Source organism: Haliotis cracherodii, unplaced genomic scaffold, assembly GCF_022045235.1.
Source record: "Haliotis cracherodii isolate W230 unplaced genomic scaffold, xgHalCrac1.p SCAF_6, whole genome shotgun sequence".
In the NCBI taxonomy this organism is placed as follows: Eukaryota; Metazoa; Mollusca; class Gastropoda; order Lepetellida; family Haliotidae; genus Haliotis; species Haliotis cracherodii.
The window spans coordinates 42,617,937-42,642,175 of record NW_027266319.1 but is presented as its reverse complement, the minus strand read 5'-3'; the positions used below and the strand labels follow the sequence as shown (position 1 = coordinate 42,642,175).

Genomic DNA, 24,239 nt, shown 5'->3' with positions numbered 1-24,239 from the left:
CTTCATCAGTGATAACGCTAACAGGCAATTCCAGCCCTTTCCCTCTACCCAGGCACCTCCAGCACCTTCTCACTACCCAGGGGTCTCCAGCCCCTTCTCACTACCCGGGCACCTCCGACCCCTTCTCTCTACCTAGCAACCTCCAGCCCCTTCTGTCTACCCGGGCACCTCCAGCCCCTTCTCTCTTACCTGGGCAACTCCAGCCCCTTCTCTCTACCCAGGCATCTCCAGCCCCTTTTCACTACCCAGGCATCTCCAGCCCCTTCTCTCTACCCAGGCACCTCCAGCCCCTTCTCTCTATCCAGGCATCTCCAGCCCCTTCTCACTAACCAGGCACCTGCAGCCCCTTCTCACTACCCGGGCACCTCCAGCCCCTTCTCACTACCCGGGCACCTGCAGCCCCTTCTCACTACCCGGGCACCTGCAGCCCCTTCTCACTACCCGGGCACCTGCAGCCCCTTCTCTCTACCCGGGCACTTCCAGCCCCTTCTGTCTATTTAGCCCCTTCTCTCTATCCGGGCACCTCCAGCCCCTTCTCACTACCCAGGCATCTCCAGCCGGGCACCTCCAGCCCCTTCTGTCTACCCGGGCATCTCCAGCCGGGCACCTCCAGCCCCTTCTGTCTACCCGGGCATCTTCAGCCCCTTCCCTCTACCCGGGCACCTCCAGCCCCTTCTCTGTATCCAGGCACCTCCAGCCCCTTTTCACTACCCAGGCACCTCCAGCCCCTTCTCTCTACCCGGGCACCTCCAGCCCCTTCTCACTACCCAGGCATCTCCAGCCCCTTCTGTCCACCCAGGAACCTCCAGCCCCTTCTGTCTACCCAGGCACCTCCAGCCCCTTCTCTCTGACCATGCATCTCTAGCCCATTCTTTCTATCCAGGCACCTCCAGCCCCTTCTCACTACCCAGGCACCTCCAGCCCCTCTCTGACCAGGCACCTTTAGCCCATTCTCTCTATCCAAGCACCTCCAGCCCCTTTTCACTACCCAGGCACCTCCAGCCCCTTCTCTCTACCCGGGATCTCCAGCCCCTTCTCTCTACTCGGGCACCTCCAGCCCCTTCTCACTACCCAGGCACCTCCAGCCCCTCTCTGACCAGGCACCTTTAGCCCATTCTCTCTATCCAAGCACCTCCAGCCCCTTTTCACTACCCAGGCACCTCCAGCCCCTTCTCTCTACCCGGGCACCTCCAGCCCTTCTGTCTACCCAGGAACCTCCAGCCCCTTCTCTCTTCCCGGGCATCTCCAGCCCCTTCTCTCTACCCGGGCACCTCCAGCCCCTTCTCACTACCCAGGCACCTCCAGCCCCTTCTCACTACCCAGGCATCTCCAGCCCCTTCTGTCTACGCAGGCACCTCCAGCCCCTTCTCTCTATCCAGGCACCTCCAGCCCCTTCTCTCTATCCAGGCACCTCCAGCCCCTTTTCACTACCCAGGCACCTCCAGCCCCTTCTCTCTACCCGGGCATCTCCAGCCCCTTCTGTCTACCCAGGCACCTCCAGCCCCTTTTCACTACCCAGGCGCCTCAAGCCCCTTTTCTCTACCCGGGCACCTCCAGCCCTTATGTCTACCCAGGAACCTCCAGCCCCTTCTGTCTACCCAGGCACCTCCAGCCCCTTTTCACTACCCAGGCACCTCCAGCCCCTTCTCTCTACCCGGGCACCTCCAGCCCCTTCTCTCTACCCGGGCACCTCCAGCCCCTTCTGTCTATTCAGCCCTTCTCTCTATCCGGGCACCTCCAGCCCCTTCTCACTACCCAGGCATCTCCAGCCCCTTCTGTCTACCCAGGCACCTCCAGCCCCTTCTCTCTGACCAGGCATCTCTAGCCCATTCTCTCTACCACTCTGTAATCTGGTCTGTACCCAGTGTAGGGAAATCTAATTTCCCCTTTACATACTCTGTATCCCCCAATACTCAAGACCACAATGTACCATTGTTTCCCCAAGTATCCGAATTTGTACCCTTGGTAATCAAGTGTGCACCCAGGTCTGTACCTCAAACCCTCCCTGCCCCTGTATCCACGTCTGTACCTCAACCCCTCCCCGCCCCGGTATCCAGATCTGTACCCTTTGTACCCCAGACAAAGACTGACCTCCGCAAGCAGTATGATCCTCTTCCCGTCAGGCCAGATGATATGGTCCACCTGGGATCGTACTTTCTCCCATGTTAGCTCAGGGGTTCGTAAACTGGCCTGTAACAACAAGATATGTACATACGTCAAATATACATCTGTAGTTAGCGATGCATGGGATAAAACAATTATACAAGTACTGTAGCTCACTGGGATATGTAGTCAAGTTTCAAATGTCAATTAACAAATATGGCAGTCAGCATTGCTATTCAAATATATTTTTGCATATATACTAAGGACAAAACATTTATGAAACAAATAACTTTCCACAATGTTCTGCAAGAATGAATGTACTGATGTAGGACACAATTGCAATACACCACAGTTACATTTATTCCACACAAAGTTATGGTAAGCCTTATGGTACTTTTTCTAATGCCATACGATTTTTCCAATCGTTTCACAAAAATGACAAGAAAATCCTAAAGATTTGACCCAAATATGATGTCATTATAAGGATAACCATTCATGCCACAGTTCACCCTCCTCTCTGGCAATTTCATAGATGATTACAGGGCATTTTGCGAGAATTTAAGAGAATTACTGTTGATTTGGAGCAGAAAGGATTGAGCATTTGCAATAAAAACATTTTTTTATACAGCTGCAGTAGCAGCCATATTGAAAATCAGATTCAAACATCTTAAACAAATTCCATTATTAACAACACATTTTCCAAATTTCATTATATTTTCAACAAAAATGACTAAGTAATGGACATAAATAGCGTTTTAAATATGACCACTGAGATATAGAAAATTAAGTTCAAAGGTCAAACCAAGGTCAAACCAAGGTCAAACCAAGGTCAAAAACAAAAGTATCTCAAAAAGTGGAACATGTGTTGAGCTCCACTACTTACAACACACACAGCAAATCTCATTACATTCTAAAATTTTGAACAAACATGAAACCCCTCATAGTAACAAACATTCACATAATATTTTAGCGGAATCCATCATGCCATTTTGGAGATAAAGTCGAAAATGAAACATATTTATGGACAGCATTGACTGCAATGACACTTAACGACGGCATAGGCCTCCTGACAAAGTGAATGTTCTTCACACATACTTGAAAGATATTTTCATTCGAGAGATGGATGAATAAGAGTGACAATTGTGAATTGTGTGTACTTGTGACATCAAGAATCGGCAGTTGACTATCAGAAATAGATCCATGACATGGTGGGTGACACACAGATGTGCACTGTCCCGTACATAAAAAGTGAGTCCTTACCACATCAATCTCAGTGTTGGAGTGCCCCATATTACAGACAATACAACCATTCTTCAGCCTATCCAAATGCTGGCGATTCACAACATTCTTGTTACCTGGAATTTAAGCATATTACATGCAGTCATCGTTCCAAGATGATCTAGGCAAAATATATACCATATAAGGCCTGTACCATATGTCAATTGTTACTTATATCTAAAGTGATTTTACTTGTATCGGAAGTGACATGTTACCTGTATCGGAAGTGACATGTTACCTGCATGTGTAAAGTGACGTGTTACCTGTATCGGAAGTGACATATTGACCGTATCTGAAGTGATGTGTTACATGTACCTAAAAAGACATGTTACCTGCATCGAAAGTGACATGTTGACTGTATCTGAAGTGACGTGTTACCTGTATCTGAAGTGACATGTTACCTGTATCTAAAGTGACATGTTACCTGTATCGAAAGTGATATGTTACCTGTATCGAAAGTGACATGTTACCTGTATCTAAAGTGACATGTTACCTGTATCTAAAGTGAAGTGTTACCTGTATCTAAAGTGACATGTTACCTGTATCGAAAGTGACATGTTACCTGTATCTGAAGTGACATGTTACCTGTATCTGAAGTGACATGTTACCTGTATATAAAGTGATGTGTTACCTGTATCTAAAGTGACATGTTGACTGCATCTGAAGTGACATATTACCTGCATGGGTAAAGTGACATGTTACCTGTATCGAAAGTGACATGTTACCTGTATCTGAAGTGACATATAACCTGTATCTGAAGTGACATGTTACCTGTATCTAAAGTGATGTGTTACCTGTATCTAAAGTGATATGTCACCTGTATCGGAAGTGACATGTTGACTGTATCTGAAATGACATATTACCTGCATGGGTAAAGTGACATGATACCTGTATCTGAAGTGACATATTACCTGTATCTGAAGTGACATGTTACCTGTATCTAAAGTGATGTGTTACCTGTATCTAAAGTGATATGTCACCTGTATCGGAAGTGACATGTTGACTGTATCTGAAATGACATATTACCTGCATGGGTAAAGTGACATGTTACCTGTATCTGAAGTGACATGTTACCTGTATCTGAAGTGACATGTTACCTGTATCTAAAGTGATGTGTTACCTGTATCTAAAGTGATATGTCACCTGTATCGGAAGTGACATGTTGACTGTATCTGAAATGACATATTACCTGCATGGGTAAAGTGACATGTTACCTGTATATAAAGTGATGTGTTACCTGTATCTAAAGTGACATGTTACCTGTATCTGAAGTGACATGTTACCTGCATGAGTAAAGTGACATGTCACTGCTAACATGACAGCTTGTATATGTGAACAACCCCTTCTATGTAGGCAATGAGGTGTGACAGGTGACAACCATTCAGTAAGACAGTTAGTTACCTGTACATGTGATGAGGATGTCTATCTGTCGGACAACTTCATCAAGCTTCACAACACGGAACCCATCCATACTGAAACAGTGAATATACAATACATGCTAGCCTCAACATGGGCTTTCTTCACAACTCATCATGCAAAGGTAGTCCATCTGCAACAAGACCTGACACACTGCAGCATTAGTTGGCAAACAGTCGAAAATCTGAATACCCAATGTCAAAGTAGCATTATTTCTATTCCATGCTTAAAAAGTTAGTCAGTCGCAGGTACATCCTTGAGTACAGATATACGCAATTCATCACCTTAAGCATTAGGTCACCATTATCTCTCAAAAGACGAAAGTGCAACAAAATATAAACATGATCAGTCTGTATAGTCATTAATTTTTAATTAATAACAAGACATATTTCCTAACTGTCAGCTCTACAACAACTGAGGATGAAGTCTTGAAAAATTAACTTTGTGACGTCCACAATTGTTGCATATTCCCCCAAACTGCACCAAACAGTCTTAGAGAATAAAGGTCTTCTGGTGGGAATGGGGAATGTCCACAAATATGATTTATGAATTAACAAATATAAATCAACTGTTTGATATTTGATATTTTCGAGAATGAATTAGTGTTTTTCACAAAATAATTACTAAATACAATATTAACACTATTATACAAGTCATAATTTCATAGTCTTATATAACCAGGGACCTAAAATAAGATGTGGAGATATAACTTACTATTCCAGGAGTTAGTTTCATTTACGATTCAATAACTGTACAAATATTTTGAAAAACACTTATGTCACCGTTAATTTTACAGAATTATACTGAGCCAATAGAGGTTTGTAGCATATAATAAACAATGAGAATATTTGACCATATGTAAGGATTTGCTTTTAAATTTCTCCTTTACTACAATTGATGCATTTAATAAAAACAAATACTTTCATCAGAAATTGACTGAACAGAAACACTGTCTACCTACCAGGCTTGTAGAGCACAGATGGGGTCAATCTCTGTGACCATCACCGTGGCGCCAAGCCCCTTCAGTGCAGCAGTGCACCCCTTGCCAACCTGTGAGCAGAAACACAACTAATGCAGTCAACCACACACACAACTACTGCAGTCAACCACACACACAACTAATTCAGTCAACCACACACAACTACTACTGTCAACCACACACACAACTACTGCAGTCAATCACAAACACAACTACTGCAGTCAACCACACACACAACTACTACTGTCAACCACACACACAACTACTACTGTCAATCACACACTCAACTACTGCTGTCAACCACACACACAACTACTACTGTCAATCACACACTCAACTACTGCTGTCAACCACACACACAACTACTACTGTCAATCACACACTCAACTACTGCTGTCAACCACACACACAACTACTACTGTCAATCACACACAACTACTGCTGTCAACCACACACACAACTACTACTGTCGACCACACTCTCAACTACTACTGTCGACCACACACACAACTACTGCAGTCAACCACACACACAACTACTACTGTCAACCACACACACAACTACTACTGTCAACCACACACTCAACTACTGCAGTCAATCACACACACAAGTTCTACTGCAGTCAATCTCACACACAACTACTACTGTCAATCACACACAACTACTGCAGTCGACCACACACACAACTACTACTGTCGACCACACACTCACCTACTACTGTCGACCACACAAACAACTACTGCAGTCAACCACACACACAACTACTACTGTCAACCACACTCAACTACTTCTGCTGACCACACACACAACTACTGTAAACCACACACATAACTAATACTGTCGACCACACACACAGCTACTGCAGCCAATCACATACACAACTACTGTAGTCAACCACACACAAAACTAATGCAGTCAATCTCACACACAACTACTACTGTCGACCACACACACAACTAATGCAGTCAACCACACACAAAACTACTACTGTCTACCACACACACAACTAATGCAGTCAACCACACACTCAACTACTGCTGTCAACCACACACACAACTACTACTGTCAACCACACACACAACTACTGCAGTCAATCACACACACAACTAGTGAAGTAAATTACACACAACTACTGCAGTCAATCACACAAACAACTACTACTGTCGACCACACACACCACTACTGCAGCCAATTACACACACAACTACTACTGTCAACCACACACACAACTACTGCAGTCAATCACACACACAACTACTACTGTCAATCACACACACAACTACTGCAGTCAACAACAAACACAACTACTGCAGTCAATCACACACACAACTACTGCAGTCAATCACACACATTTTCTAGCCTATATTACTGATAGCACACAATATTTGTATTCTTACCTCCCCATAGCCACAGACCAGCACCTGCTTTCCCCCAAACATGACATCTGTAGTTCGCTTCAACCTTTAAACAAAGAAATACAGTTTACAGCCACAACACAGTGAGGGAATTAGTTGCTTGTGCTATTCCTGTATTCACATTTAGTAGAGAAAACGGGGAGCCCTGCCAGTTTATAATGCACGTGCCACAGTTTACTGATAATATCTCATTGGTAATATACTTGCAACAGTTTACTGGTTGTCTCTCATTGGTAACATACTTGCAACAGTTTACTGGTCGTCTCTCATTGGTAACATACTTGCAACAGTTTACTGGTCGTCTCTCATTGGTAACATACTTGCAACAGTTAACTGGTTGTCTCTCATTGGTAACATACTTGCAACAGTTTACTGGTCGTCTCTCATTGGTAACATACTTGCAACAGTTTACTGGTCGTCTCTCATTGGTAACATACTTGCAACAATTAACTGGTTGTCTCTCATTGGTAACATACTTGCAACAGTTTACTGGTTGTCTCTCATTGGTAACATACTTGCAACAGTTTACTGGTTGTCTCTCATTGGTAACATACTTGCAACAGTTTACTGGTCGTCTCTCATTGGTAACATACTTGCAACAGTTAACTGGTTGTCTCTCATTGGTAGCATACTTGCAACAGTTTACTGGTCGTCTCTCATTGGTAACATACTTGCAACAGTTTACTGGTCGTCTCTCATTGGTAACATACTTGCAACAGTTTACTGGTTGTCTCTCATTGGTAACATACTTGCAACAGTTTACTGGTCGTCTCTCACTGGTAACATACTTGCAACAGTTTACTGGTCGTCTCTCATTGGTAACATACTTGCAACAGTTTACTGGTTGTCTCTCATTGGTAACATACTAGCAACAGTTTACTGGTCGTCTCTCATTGGTAACATACTTGCAACAGTTAACTGGTTGTCTCTCATTGGTAACATACTTGCAACAGTTTACTGGTCATATCTCATTGATAACATACTTGCAACAGTTTACTGGTCGTCTCTCATTGGTAACATACTTGCAACAGTTAACTGGTTGTCTCTCATTGGTAACATACTTGCAACAGTTTACTGGTCATATCTCATTGATAGCGTATTTGCAACAATTTCATGAACAGGTCAGTTGTTATGCTTAGTTTTGCTGCAAGATGGTGCATGAATATGATGGTGCATGAGTTATCAGCTCATCTTGAAACATCAAAGAAACAATTATATTGGTTATATTGTTCCTTCAAAAACCTACAAGAATAAATAATTGCACATGTTTTTGCACATATTTATTGCTTAACGAATTTGTCAATTGTCAACATTCAACCCATTTATGTGCAGTTTTCCAGTACACAACTCAATGAACTTGATAAATCAGTCACACAGAATACACATCTGTAGCGATGTCGGACACAATTAGCAGTTGTCTTTGTTGGAATGACTGAAAGAAAAGGTTGCTAAAAAGTCTGAAAGAAAATACTCCTGGAAAAAAAAACAAGTAGAGAAAGTTAAACTTAAGTCAATGTTTTAACTTTCACCAGACACTAATGAGGTACATGAACGAAGAGGACCCAGATGAGTAGAGAGTAGAGAGTATAGGGGAGGTATTCACATTCCAAGATTGTTGTACTTTATGTGTGTATGTGCATGCGTGTGCGTGACTGATTGTACTTCAGGCAGAGTAACAAAAAGTACCATCTTTTAACATGTTTGATTATGACGGGCCCGGGGCACAAACACACAGACCATCTGCTCTAGCGGCAGATACTAGACCATGTAGTTTATGTAGGTGGACCGTAGGAGTATAGAGTATGAGTGGCTAGGTAGTATTGCTAGATAATATGAGTAGAGTGTATGGTTAGAGAGTATGAATAGAGAATATGACAGAGACTGAGAGTATGGGTGGAGAGTAGAGACTAAGAGTATGGGTAGAGAGTAGAGACTGAGAGTATGGGTAGAGAGTATAGAATGAGAGTATGGGTAGAGAGTAGAGACTGAGAGTTTGGGTAAAGTGTACAGACTGAGAGTATGGGTAGAGAGTAGAGACTGAGAGTATGGGTAGAGAGTAGAGGCTGAGAGTATGGGTAGAGTGTACAGAATGAGAGTATGGCTAGAGAGTAGAGACTGAGAGTATGGGTAGAGAGTAGAGACTGAGAGTATTGGTAGAGAGTAGAGACTGAGAGTATGGGTAGAGAGTAGAGACTGAGAGTATGGGTAGAGAGTAGAGACTGAGAGTATTGGTAGAGAGTAGAGACTGAGAGTATGGGTAGAGAGTAGAGACTGAGAGTATGGGTAGAGAGTAGAGACTGAGAGTATGGGTAGAGAGTAGAGACTGAGAGTATTGGTAGAGAGTAGAGACTGAGAGTATGGGCAGAGTGTACAGACTGAGAGTATGGCTAGAGAGTAGAGACTGAGAGTATGGGTAGAGAGTAGAGACTGAGAGTATTGGTAGAGAGTAGAGACTGAGAGTATGGGTAGAGAGTAGAGACTGAGAGTATGGGTAGAGAGTAGAGACTGAGAGTATGGGTAGAGAGTAGAGACTGAGAGTTTGGGTAGAGTGTACAGACTGAGAGTATGGGTAGAGAGTAGAGACTGAGAGTTTGGGTAGAGTGTACAGACTGAGAGTATGGGTAGAGAGTAGAGACTGAGAGTATGGGCAGAGTGTACAGTCTGAGAGTATGGGTAGAGAGTAGAGACTGAGAGTATGGGTAGAGAGTAGAGACTGAGAGTATGGGTAGAGAGTAGAGACTGAAAGTATGGGTAGAGAGTAGAGACTGAGAGTATGGGTAGACAGTAGAGACTGAGAGTTTGGGTAGAGAGTAGAGACTGAGAGTATGGGTAGAGAGTAGAGACTGAGAGTATGGGCAGAGTGTACAGACTGAGAGTATGGGTAGAGAGTAGAGACTGAGAGTATGGGTAGAGAGTAGAGACTGAGAGTTTGGGTAGAGTGTACAGACTGAGAGTATGGGTAAAGAGTAGAGATTGATAGTATGGGCACAGTGTACAGACTAAGAGTATGGCTAGAGAGTCGAGACTGAGAGTTTGGGTAGAGAGTAGAGACTGAGAGTATGGGTAGAGAGTAGAGACTGAGAGAATGGATAGAATGTACAGACTGAGAGTATGGGTAGAGAGTAGAGACTGAGAGTATGGGTAGAGAGTAGAGACTGAGAGTATGGGTAGACAGTAGAGACTGAGAGTTTGGGTAGAGAGTAGAGACTGAGAGTATGGGTAGAGAGTAGAGACTGAGAGTATGGGCAGAGTGTACAGACTGAGAGTATGGGTAGAGAGTAGAGACTGAGAGTATGGGTAGAGAGTAGAGACTGAGAGTTTGGGTAGAGTGTACAGACTGAGAGTATGGGTAAAGAGTAGAGATTGATAGTATGGGCACAGTGTACAGACTAAGAGTATGGCTAGAGAGTCGAGACTGAGAGTTTGGGTAGAGAGTAGAGACTGAGAGTATGGGTAGAGAGTAGAGACTGAGAGAATGGATAGAATGTACAGACTGAGAGTATGGGTAGAGAGTAGAGACTGAGAGTATGGGTAGAGAGTAGAGACTGAGAGTTTGGGTAGAGTGTACAGACTGAGAGTATGGGTAGAGAGTAGAGACTGAGAGTATGGGTAGAGAGTAGAGACTGAGAGTATGGGTAGAGATTAGAGACTGAGAGTATGGGTAGAGAGTAGAGACTGAGAGTTTGGGTAGATTTACAGACTGAGAGTACGGGTAGTGTACAGACTGAAAGTATGGGTAAAGAGTAGAGACTGAGAGTATGGGTAGAGAGTAGAGACTGAGAGTATGGGTAGAGAGTAGAGACTGAGAGTATGGGTAGAGAGTAGAGACTGAGAGTATGGGTAGAGAGTAGAGACTGAGAGTATGGGTAGAGAGTAGAGTCTGAGAGTATGGGTAGAGAGTAGAGACTGAGAGTATGGGTAGAGAGTAGAGACTGAGAGTATGGGTAGAGAGTAGAGACTGAGAGTACGGGTAGTGTACAGACTGAGAGTATGGGTAGAGAGTAGAGACTGAGAGTATGGGTAGAGAGTAGAGACTGAGAGTTTGGGTAGAGTGTACAGACTGAGAGTTTGGGTAGAGAGTAGAGACTGAGAGTATGGGTAGAGAGTAGAGACTGAGAGTTTGGGTAGAGTGTACAGACTGAGAGTTTGGGTACAGAGTAGAGACTGAGAGTTTGGGTAGAGTGTACAGACTGAAAGTGTGGGTAGAGAGTAGAGACTGAGAATATGGGTAGAGAGTAGAGTCTGGGTAGAGAGTAGAGACTGAGAGTATGGGTAAAGAGTAGAGTATGGGTAGAGAGTAGAGGCCAAGACTAAGGGGAGAGAGAAGAGTCTGAAAGTGTTGGTAGAGAGTATAGACTGAGAGTATGGATAGAGTATAGACTGAAAATATGGGTAGAGAATAATGTACATGTGTGAGTAGCCCACGCTGAGCTGTCAATGGACATGTGCGAAGATTGTGTTCAATTACTTAGGGAGATCGGGCAATGAGAATATGAGATATGTATGTGATAGTACATTCAAACACTTACGCATCCAAGATGGACTCTCTGCAGCTGTACAGATTATCAAACTTGGTCTAGAAAGAAAAGAAACAATGGGTATACCACGGTTGTCCATGAGAGCACTTGTCATCCTGACAGGAATATAGATGTTACCCAGTATAGCAAGCCAATCTACCACAGAATCAGTCAGTTACGTCTACTCCACACCCAATCACTTGGAACAAGTAGTAGGAGCGGTGCTGATGTTGCTCACGCATGGCAGACCAGACCAGATGACAACTTGTGATGATATTACACAAAGAAAATGACAGAATGTAACCAAGAGACTTCCCGATATTACTAGATTGCAATGTGACCAACTGTAATGTGATCAGATGCTCCACTGATTCACTGACCAAGAGGAGTGACACGACTTGAAGCAAAGGACACTACACTTCCCTCAAGCAACATAATTACATAACCAGGAGGACAGTCAGCAGCAGACAGTCTTCCCTCTGGCCACAGAGATACATATCAAATTGAATTAGCTAAATTGAATCCAGAAATAAATCAGATATTGAATTATTTGTGCTATGGCATGTCAAAAAGAATATGTACTAATCTTACTCCCTTCCTATGGAGATTGCCTTTAGGTTCAGGTTGTGCTACAACTTGGAACATTCAACAGTCAAGGCCAATTTGAGATCACACTTTCACAGCACAGAAAGACACATTTAACATCCAGTAATTTGAGAAGAAAGAATGAACATAATTAAGTCTGTCAGACTTAAGCAGATAAATGCTGAGGGCCAAAATAGACCTCTATAGTGTGAACCACATTGTCAGTCCATCCACCGACCATCAACCCATAACAATCTCATTTCACGGTCCAAACACAAGTAACTGTACATCCTTTATGAGTAGGTTTGACACAATTTCACAGCAGAAGTCCTCAAGACTATATCCTAGGTACCTGACGAAAAACCAAGAACTACTGAGTCAAATCTATTCAGCCCCTATATTAGCTATTGTACGTGATACTGTTTAAAGCCAGGCTTTTTTTATTTTTATGATTATGGATAATTCAGCCCAAAGTCCAGGGTTGGAGGAGGGGAAAAAAAGGAAAAAAAGGGCAGATGCATTTTTTTAATGCAGAATGCCTCTGTCCTACTTTATGAACATTTTCTGTGCTCAAAAGACCGCCATTTGTGACGATAAAGCCACTCTTAACAATATAAATTCTATCACTTCCAACAGGGACAATTGTCAAGGGAGGCTATTCATGTTCGGCTTTGAGATCAACAAAGATCGATTAAAAGTTGATGATAAAAAATAAAATAACTGACTAAGCGGCTATCCGCGGGAAAAAGAAATGGGAAATCTGATTATTATTTCGGTGGATCCATAATCCAAAAAATATAAAACGCCTGGCCTAATGGTGATAGTTTAGGTGACCTGAGAGGTCAAGGACACAAGGTAGGTGCCATTACCTTGGTGACCGAATCGTTGACATTCATGGCTGGCACAGTGAGTTTGCCTGATTTGGAGAGCTGGTACAGTCTGTGTACTCCGGTCACACTCTCCTCCACAATGCCCTTGATCATGTTGAACATGGCTGGGTACTTCTTCAGCATGAGGTGTGTAGCATCCCCACCATCATCCAGGATCTAACAACACATACAAACAGCTCACACCATCTACATATACTGTACCAGCAACAATCAAAATACTGATGTAAAAGAACTAAACAAAGAACACTCATCATCTGTATTTATTTATCAGCCATGTACCACCAGGGTTAGCATTGGGTGACCTCACTGTGTGTTGACTATTACTGGTCAGACACAGCAGGTGTTGACAGGCCCTTACCACTAGGGTTAGCATTGGGTGACCTCACTGTGTGTTGACTATTACTGGTCAGACACAGCAGGTGTTGACAGGCCCTTACCATCAGGGTTAGCATTGGGTGACCTCACTGTGTGTTGACTATTACTGGTCAGACACAGCAGAGTTGACAGGCCCTTACCACCAGGGTTAGCATTGGGTGACCTCACTGTGTGTTGACTATTACTGGTCAGACACAGCAGGTGTTGACAGGCCCTTACCACCAGGGTTAGCATTGGGTGACCTCACTGTGTGTTGACTATTACTGGTCAGACACAGCAGAGTTGACAGGCCCTTACCACCAGGGTTAGCATTGGGTGACCTCACTGTGTGTTGACTATTATTGGTCAGACACAGCAGGACTGACATTGCCCTGTCGTCAGTGGATGACCACAAGCATGATGGCCTGACAGAGCAGCAATACCGTGCCTTAATATACATCTGCTTAATTGCAGATCCCTTTTCAAACAGATTCTTATGATGAGATGATCATGATGGAACTTATGAATCACTTACGAACAAAGAGCATCTGAGGACTAGTTCCAAACTCTTACTGACCATGTTTGGCTGCCAGCCATCTGCGTTAATACATTTGTCTATAGACCACCAGAAGTCCTCCTCGGTCTCTCCTTTCCAGGCAAATATGGAGAATCCTGCCTCTGCCAGCGCTGCAGCAACCTCATTCTGAAACAAAATCATCTCACTACATTCTTCAGGTCAAGCTCAGAACTTTCCTAAAAAACCATAAATATTCCTTTAGATAAAAATCAACTGAAAAATGACAGAAAGTCATCTGTGACCTGTGACCTCTTGGTAATTTCTACATGCTATAATAATATGATCCCATGAACAGGTGTCTGTCTAACCATGTGATACACCTTAAAGGTACTATCCACAATCAGCCAATCACAAACACCTACCAGAAGCTGCCTGTCAGGACAGAGCACAAGAACATTTCCCTAGGGGAATCGGCTCAGATGAATCTCTGTAGCCTACACAGTATTATCAGGCATTGTGTAAGTAGATTACTACATATGCAAGGATTACTTGGCAGCAGTGAGTGAGGGAGAGTGCACTAAATATTCTAGCCATATCAGGCACCCATCACCTGTCAGGTGGGACACAGTCTGGATGAAACTATATCTGGATTCTACAAGGTTCAAAGAGTAACCTAAGGGCACTTTAGGTAACAATTTTTCACTTTTCAATGTTTCCAGGGGCAAACCAAGAAGGCAAGGTTCTGTATGTGTATCCTAGAGCATGCCACTCTCAGCTATTCCTGAATTGATGTCTGCCACTATGTTGTACATTCCCCTTCTGGGTGCTCAACCTGGCTGTCTGGATGCATGACATCTATTCCCGGACCCGATAAATACTCATTTGGAGTGACAATCAATACCTAAACAAGCTTTATGTCCCTCCCTCAGCTTCTCCTCTCATCACCATCATTGTTACTAGTACTGACTGTAATGACTTACCCTGAATTAATCAATCCTTTTCCTATTCATCTGTTTGTTGATTCCTTTTCTGTCCACAGCTCACATAAGCATGTAATTTGTTTTATAGAAACCATGTGTATTACTCACAACACATACCAGAACCAAATGGTGAGTACCTGTGTAGACTGTGTTGAAACACTGGTAAATCAACTGATTCCGAAAATTTGTTTCTGACTGTAAATTGCTTATGATGTGCAATTATTAGGTGTTCAGAGTTAAATGCATGAAGTTTTGAAATACTGTGGCCTTTTGGACGGCTCGATGACTGTACCTGTGTTGAGTAGATGTTGCATGCTGCCCATCTGACGGAGGCCCCAAGGGCGGCCAGTGTCTCTATCAGTACCTGCAACAGCAACACAAGCTTGTTACTCACAGTGTACACATACATATATCTGCAGCATTTACTTGACTGTCATAATTTTCTTGGTACATACCCCCATACATATATATGAGGCCTCAAACACAGCGATCATGTGAGTGAGTGAGTTGGGTTTAACACCGTTTGAACAGTATTCCAGTTATATCAGGGCGTGTCAGCAGTGATGCCGTTCACAGATGTTTACTACTTTAGTGAAACCCATGAGCACAGGTATGGTGCTGACAAACCTAGAAAGATAATTCGAACCCACAATCATAGGTTTCTGATGTGCCTAAGGGATGCAACTCTGCACTGGGCCACCCATGCCACCCATGCCCCCTAGAGATCATGAAGAAACACAGTCATCACACATTGTATACTGGCTGCAAAAATCAATTTGTGGTGAAAAGCAACAATGATGAGCATGAGATTACAACAGACACCTCTCCTATGTCAGCATTTTAATGAGCAATATCCCACTGGACCAGGGAAACACACACATAGAGGTTCATTGACTCAAAGCTTGGGGACATTACATACCATTACTACAATGGAGTGCAAGTTATTACAAACATGTCTTACAAACACAGGGGTTGGTTCAGTACACAAAGAAGCAGAACTATCTTACCAATGGCCTTCTATGACCTTGACCTTCAATGAGAGTCTTAAAACTGTACCAATTCAATGCCCCGCCTCAAGGATAATTTATGTTAGTTTGTTGTTTAACGCTGCACTCAGCAATATTCCAGCTATATGACAGCGGTCTGTAAATAATCAAGTCTTGACCAGACAATCCAGTGCTTGACATCATGAGCATTCATCCATGCAAGTGAATTATGATGACATGCATCAACCAAGTCATCGAGTCTGACCATCCGATCCCGTTTGTCGCCTCTTCAAACAAGCATAGTCGTCTTTTATGGCAAGCATGGGTTGCTAAAGACCTATTCTACCCCTGATCTTCACGGGTCCCTTAAGGATAACATTTCCCAAATTTCATCCAACTACTGTGAAGCATATTTGACCTTCCATATCATGGAAGTATTTTAAAAACATTCCAAAGTGCTATCCTGCATATTAGCCAAATAGGATGCCCCCGGTGGAATTCATCATAACAATGAACAAGTAGCATATGCTTGTCATACATAAAATATAACTATGACAAGCTTTAAAAGGGAAAATACATTTTAGGGAAAATGACAAACAATCACTTTACGAATGACCTTCAACTTGTACATAATCATTCAACCAGACTGCAGCTTGCTCCAGTATGGCAATTACTAAATTTCACCCGCATTATATATGCTGCTTGAATTATCATTTCAAAGAACTTTTCTTCAGTCAATGAGTTTGACTTGCTTGGTTTGTTGTTGAACGCCGCACTCAGCAATATTCCAGCTATAAGACGGTGGTCTGTAAATAATCGAGTCTGGACCATACAATCCAGTGATTAATATCAAGATCATCAATCAACACAATTGGGATCGATGAGAGTTTGAGTCTGGCTTGAGGATGACCGTGACCGGTCAGTTGTCAAACATATGCCAGGACTATAAAGGAGACATATATCGTATCCCTGGGATGTCCAGGAGCTACATGGTTTCAAAACCAACTGTGGAGGCATTGGACAAACATCAGACAAAACCAAAAACGCATCCCCATTTACATAGGACTGGTTTGTTATTTAAACAAGTCCTTTGACCCAACAGTAAATATGTCATGGAGAAAAAAACGAACATGACTGACATTGATTGTCATTGTATTGCAGTAAATATATCAATTATGTGCATGTTTTATTCAAAAATCACTACACAAGGAGAAAGTTTTTGCTTACTTATTTTACTCAATTTGTTAAGTATTAGTTACCGTGCATGATATTTTCTATCAATGTGCCATTTTTCAACTTTAAAAGAAATACAGATAATTTTAAATATATATCTAATGATTCATGAAAAATATCAAATCTAAGTCTTCGCTACCAGCCTACAAAGATCTCAGGTCACATCTGAACGACCTTTCGCAAGCTTTGACCAACTAATGAAATGACTAAGAAATCAACATTGGCCAATCAGAAAGCAGATTTCTGAAGCTTTATGGGAGTAGTTTCAAAATGGCAACTTCCATTTAAAACTACACTCTGAAAATTATTTTCATAAAGTTGTCGATTTGAAAACTTATCAAAATAAAATTGTGGAAAGTCTAATACATGTAGATGGCTGAGATTGTATGGTAGTAGTTCCCACCGGCTCTGGAGACTCTCTCATTTCAAATGTTTATCCCAATGAAGGGACAGGTAGACAATGCTTAGCATTTGGAATCAGTCGTACAGCCCATAGCTGTCATTCAGAATACCCAGTCTTAACCTTTCCAAGTTTGCATGATAAGAAAGCACATTCAGACTTTCATGATCTTGTAATCCAACCAACTTACATACAATTAACTCCATTTGTTAGTCCAAACAATATGAAACATACTGAATCAATATCATATGAATCAATTCACTCGATTAACTCCATTTATTTCATTATGAAATGGTGCAATACATAAGTGTTTCCTTAAAGATATGGCCATTTCATGTCCCTATTGCCATGGTTGTAATTTTTACATTTTTCCAAATGGACACAAAATGTCATTGACTCATTGTTGGTAGTGATCATGACAATCTTCTTTGTAACTTCAAATCAATAAACAACTTTGAGACTATGACACATGGTTTGAATTTACGGCGAAACCGTATTATCGTGGTTCATATTGGGAAAGGGAGGTCACTCTAATTTCAAACGGGAGCTATCTCCATTGTTTTCGTATTTGCGAGAAATGGCGTCAGTCACGTCGTTGGTCCCGGTATTAAATGCCCAGCTTATCTCTAAGGTAAAAAGTATTCTTAATTAAATGGTTGAATGCATTATATATTTATGTTTCCATCTGTACATCTTCTTAGATTGGTTTAGTGCTGATAACTGTTTTCTACAATGTGGGCCCACATTTTTCCCATCATCTATGGTGATCGAAACAAGTGGGCCTACATTTGTATATCGCCTAGCTTCGTTAGGTTGTTTCGTTAGTTCTGATAATCAATTCCTAAATGTGGGCAGACGTTCTTCCGTCATATTGATTGCAACAGGAGGGACCACATTTATAAATCGCAAAATTCTACTTAAATATTGATAATCATTTTCTCAAATGTGGGCCCACATTGTTCCCGTCATATATGGTGATCGAAACAAGTGGGCCCATATTTGTATATCGCCTAATGGGTAGACATTCTTCTGTCATAGTGATTGCAACAGGAGGGTTGACATTTATAAATTGCTAAGCTTCATTACCTTTGCTTACTTATAACCATTTTCTAAAATGTGGGCCCACATTGTTCCCGTCTAATGATCGAAACAGGTGGGCCCACATTTGTAAATCGCTGGGCTTCATTGGGTTGACTAAGTCATTTAGGCTCGTGGGCTCCCATTTGTCATTACTTTGCATGGGTGTGTGACATTATATATTATTCTCATTTTGTAATATTGATGGGAAAGATCTTTATAAATTATTTAGTGTGATGTTAATTCCACAAAAGGCACTGTTACGACGTAAATTGTAATAAAAAGGTAAATTGTAATACTTGCAGCAAATTGTAATAATTTTGACGTAAATTGTAATAACAACGTAAATTGTAATAAAATTTGACGTAAATTGTAATACACAAATTGTAATAAAATTGACGTAAATTGTAATAATCTCAACTTACGGTAAAATGTAATAACTTTTTACGTAAATTTTGATAACCTTATAAGTTTAGTGTCAAAGGCATTAAAAGACTAGAACCTATCCTTGTCAGGGTTGGTACAGGGTTTATCGTACAATTGTCATTAAAGTATGGGTGTGGGGGAGGATTGAGGTCGTTACCGTACATTGTTGTATAATAATATGTATATATAAACGCATTGGAATTTCATTTCGATGGTTGTCCAGAAGAGGATTAATTACTAGAATGAACTTAGTTTTCTTATTTATTTGAGAAATACTCCTTGTGTTTTGTACTTAATTGTAATATATATATCCTATTGACGATTTTCATCATAATTGTTCATATTTAACCTAATGGAATCATATTTCAGTTGGTAAAGTAGGTAGTAATATACACAATGGAATAATAATAACGTAACAAACTTACACAAATATATTGATGTGTAAATGTGGAAAGTCTGACTTTTACTGACTGAAGCAAATTTATTTATTTTGCAACTGTATATTTGTACATATTTTATGTGGAGAGGGGTTTACTAAGTTGCAAGAACTTGCCCCCAATAAAATTCTGATTTTGTTCTGTGAATAAAATATGTTTAAACTAAACTAAACTAGCAAATGGATGACATATCATTCTGCAGTAGTCTGTGTGCAAGCTGATTTATACATGTTCATATACATAATATCAATTTATTATTATTCAAGTTTCAATTTTTTTTAACGTTGCTCGGAGGATGTAAAGCAAATAATGACTATGTCCTGGGCCATGTACATGTAGGTATGTGAACCCGCAAGGACTACCTTTATCAATTATTTTACGTGCAGCTTGTGTCATGTCTGTATTGTTAGAATGATACTCTAGCAACTGTACACATCGAAAGTTATGACTGAAAGATCCATCCTCGGGTTAAAAATGATGGATTACATTAGGTACGTCTATTTGACAAATAGGTTAATTGATTTATCATCCAATAGTAGCTTAGCTAGGAGTCCATTGCCATAACTTGAGTTACGAGTTACCGAAGAGAGCTCTGTGCAACCGGACCCTGACATTATGTCGATTTGCATTGGAGGTTTACTTAATTTGATAAGGAGCACATGACCGTTTCCTTGAAACAAACGAGACAATTCAAACTTATTTATACATTATATTTTGACGAAGAATTCAAATTTCAACAAATGAGTGTCAGATCTCCTGTGCAATGTCAAAGGAAAAAAACAGTTGTCAGCAAATGCAGCATAGATTTCCCATGCATGGGAAAGGAGAATACTTAATACATAAAATTATATACCATGTTTTTATTAATATCAAAAGAGGGGCATGGATATTCTTTACCTACATTGCATATACTATTAGGTATTGTGTACTCTCGATCTCTGTGAACTTCTCACAGATAAAGAAATAATAATAAATAAATGCAAACCATGTTAACTTATGCAATATTTGTAGCAATGTATGATTAACATATGGATCATTAATATAACATAAAATATTTCCTTTCATAGGAAGAAGTATATTTAATGTAACTGTTGGATTCCTTTCATATGTCATGAAGAACTAACAACAACTTACTGACAACTTTTGCTGGGATAATAACTCCTTGCCCCAACAACAAAAACAGAATCCATCATGATAACGGCACGAAATCATAATTCAAAGCATACACAAATAATATCCGGTATCTTCAGGCATGTCTTGTTGAATTTCAAAGAGCAACAGAATGTATAATAAATTTGTTGCAATCAATCATTGCTGAAATATATCTGTTTTGATCAAAATTGAAAGGATGGAAAATCTATAATGAAAAGGGTTTTGTCACTAACGTAAATATTCTCTTTGACCTTAAACGAAGAGTATTCTAAGATCATTAAACTCGGCAATCGTTGGTGGATTGCGCCAAGCAACCGTGATACCAAATTTGGTACCTCACACATAATGCGGTACATAATTTTCGAAACAGATAATTACGTTTTTCATAAGTTATCACTAATTTGTGACATATATACGAACAAAAATTACCTCAGAGGATAATCTTCTCGCGGGGTTTAAGAGGATTAAAATAACTCCAGCTAACATCAAGCACTGTAATAAAATATTGAAATTATGGCATACCTTCTTAACAATGCAATGAAAAGAATAGTGACTAACTAAGAAACCAAATTATATTCATCTCCGATACTATGCCCTCATCAGTATACACACACACATACATACACACAAACACACATCAACACACACACATACATACAAACACATACACACATAGGTATGTATGTATGTATGTATGTATGTATGTATGTATGTATGTGTTTGTGTGTGTTTACGTATGTATGTATGTATGTATGTATGTATGTATGTATGTATGTATGTATGTATGCCAGTAAATACGACATCTATATGTCATTGGTATCAGATCTATGACTGTACTTCTACATATGAGTGACACTACTTTGTGAGAGGTCCCACAAAAATGCTGCTACGAGCAAATAAAGGTTATACAAAATGAAGCAAATTAACAAAGTAAGATACGAGCTCGTATTTTAAAAGATAAAATAGAAACACAAACCTGTAGATATACTCCGAACAGTTGGAGATACATATAGATACAAAGGTACAAAACTGTTTAGAGACGTTTGGTACAGCATTTATCGTACAATCATCATTAAATATGACTTAGTGTGGGGTGTGAGAACTTTTTGAAACTTGATATATCGAACATTGTTGTATATATATAAACTCTCTGGAGTGTTATTTCTGTAGGTTAAGTAAGCGGTTATCAACACAATGTATTTATATATAAAAATATATGTTTGGGATGCTTTCCTTAAAGTGTGTTAGCAGTAGTTGAAAAGAGCGATTCAGCATGAAACCAAATTTGAAATGGGGTAAAACAGTTGTTACATAGTGTATGAAATACCCTCTGAAGACATATATTGCAGTCTCAAATTTAGAAGTTTTAACTCAATTTCATAAAAAAAAATGATAAGGGTAGGCAATTAGAACAATCGGAGCAAAATATAATTTGACTTTTTGGTAAGTCACCAGTCATTTCATTGGAATTTTAAGAGAGTATGTTATTACAGTGCTTGATGTTAGCCCAAATTACTTTAATCCTCTTAATCTTTCAGAGGAGGTTATGTTTTCAGGGGATTATTGTACGTATATATTTCGTATCAAGGTTTCTTGGCGCAATCCACCAACGATTGTCGAGTTTAATGATCTTCAAGTACGTTTCAAGGTCAAAGAGAAAATTTACTTTAGTGACAAAACATATTTTCATCATTAATTTTCAATTCCTTTCCATTTGGATACAAGCAGATATATTGCAGCAATTGATTGCAAGAAATTTATGATAAATTGTATACTCCGAAGACACCGAATGTTATTTGTGTATGCACGGGATCTGTCAACTCATTTGTTGTATTTGAATTCTTCGTCAAAATATAAATATGATTAAATTCCCTCGTTTGTTTAAAGAAAAGGATCATGTACTCCTTATCAACTCGTATAGCGTTACCACTGCAAATCGACAGACTGGTTGACCAGCCTGTGTTTGTACACTTTGTCATCACTCGTTCAGTCGTGTCGAACTGGTCAACGTACAGTTGAAGCAAGTCATGCCAAAAAAATCTTGAATAGCCTTATAAGAGTATTGAACAATATGTCACAATTAAGTTATTTGTCGAATATACGTTTGTGTAACCCATCATTTTGAACCTGAGGATGGATCTTTCAGTCATTTAAATTTATCGATGTTGACACGACCCTAGAATGACGATTGTCGATAAAGCCTATACCAACCATCCCTAACTTTTGTCATCATACACAGTATTTCTCGAATTGTACATGTGAAACGCAAGCTCAACTGACAAAGATCATTTCTAGTCATTTGGCGTCTTGGACACTAAGGTAGTAAGGTTATTACAATTTACGTAAGAATTTATTACATTTTACCGCAAGTAGAGATCATTACAATTTACGTCAATTTTTATTACAATTTGCATATTACAATTTACGTTGTTATTACAATTTACGTCAAAATTATTACAATTTGCTGCAAGTATTATAATTTACCTTTTTATTACAATTTACGTCGTAACAGGCACACAAAGTCTTTGAAGTTTGAATAACGTCATCATAGCTGACCACACTAGTTCTGCAAAAATAGTTACAAAGCAAGAAACTTAGATCTACTTCAAATATAATTTACAGAGGCAATACCACTCATTCTACTTTTGCCAGGATAACACATCAATCTAATCATAAGTTTTTGTGGCTATATACGCCTGAAAATATGTCTACACTTGAATTGATCTCGGACATGATACAAGCCTCAAACGTTTCCGAGAACTTGTTCCATAAAAGGAATAACTGAGTTTTGATGTAATGTCTTCGCCAATTCTAATCCAATTATAAGTCATAATACTTATTTTAAACAGACAAAATAGCAGTTTGTAATGCAGGTTTGTTTACGTAGTATATATTCTCAACAACAAGTGCGTTTAGTTTCGAATGTGAGCCCACCTCAAAATTTTGAATAGGCAAACAGAGTTAGCTCCCTTCTCGAACCACCGATAATACCATACTACAATTTGCGGCTGTGGAATCCATTTTGAATTGTCCAACTGAACTGATCATACTGTTGACCGACTTTACCCTGATTTTCCCTCCTCCAAAAGTAGACAACTAGTCCCAAAGTACAGATCATTAGGTTCAATTTGGTAGTTGTGTCTAAAAATATATGCACACTGGAATAAATGCAGAACCAATGTGTATCTATCACTGCTTACTTTGTGTAGATGATACACTGTACTACTGATACGCAGTGGAAGTCTAAAATTATAACTCAACAAAACTTAAAGTTAATGTCTGTTTAATAAGTAAAACACAAATTTACACCATATTTGAATTGACCCACGATTTCAGAAACAATTTCTAAAATAACTATTTACAGCGATTTGTCCTTATTTGACAATGTTTTAGTCCTTATTTGACTATATTTCAGTCCTTATTTGACTACGAAAAAACCCTTATTTTGTTTTATTAAAGTCCTCATTTTACTTTACAATTACGACCATTGTGCC

The 24,239-nt window shown here is 40.3% G+C and overlaps 1 protein-coding gene across 4 annotated transcripts in view; it reads right to left on the bottom strand.

The window, feature by feature from the left end:
• LOC139446108 (putative adenosylhomocysteinase 3) overlaps positions 1 to 24,239 on the bottom strand; it is a 165,640-nt gene that overhangs the window by 6,528 nt on the left and 134,873 nt on the right. For all 4 annotated transcript variants that reach the window (XM_071227387.1, XM_071227388.1, XM_071227389.1 and 1 more), the window contains 9 exons: positions 15,327 to 15,398; positions 14,115 to 14,240; positions 13,163 to 13,339; positions 11,721 to 11,767; positions 7,174 to 7,237; positions 5,759 to 5,847; positions 4,783 to 4,853; positions 3,364 to 3,458; positions 2,092 to 2,190 (listed from right to left, as the gene is read on the bottom strand). In XM_071227387.1, coding sequence (XP_071083488.1) covers positions 2,092 to 2,190; positions 3,364 to 3,458; positions 4,783 to 4,853; positions 5,759 to 5,847; positions 7,174 to 7,237; positions 11,721 to 11,767; positions 13,163 to 13,339; positions 14,115 to 14,240; positions 15,327 to 15,398 — 840 coding nt within the window. The remainder of the gene's footprint in view (positions 1 to 2,091; positions 2,191 to 3,363; positions 3,459 to 4,782; positions 4,854 to 5,758; positions 5,848 to 7,173; positions 7,238 to 11,720; positions 11,768 to 13,162; positions 13,340 to 14,114; positions 14,241 to 15,326; positions 15,399 to 24,239) is intronic.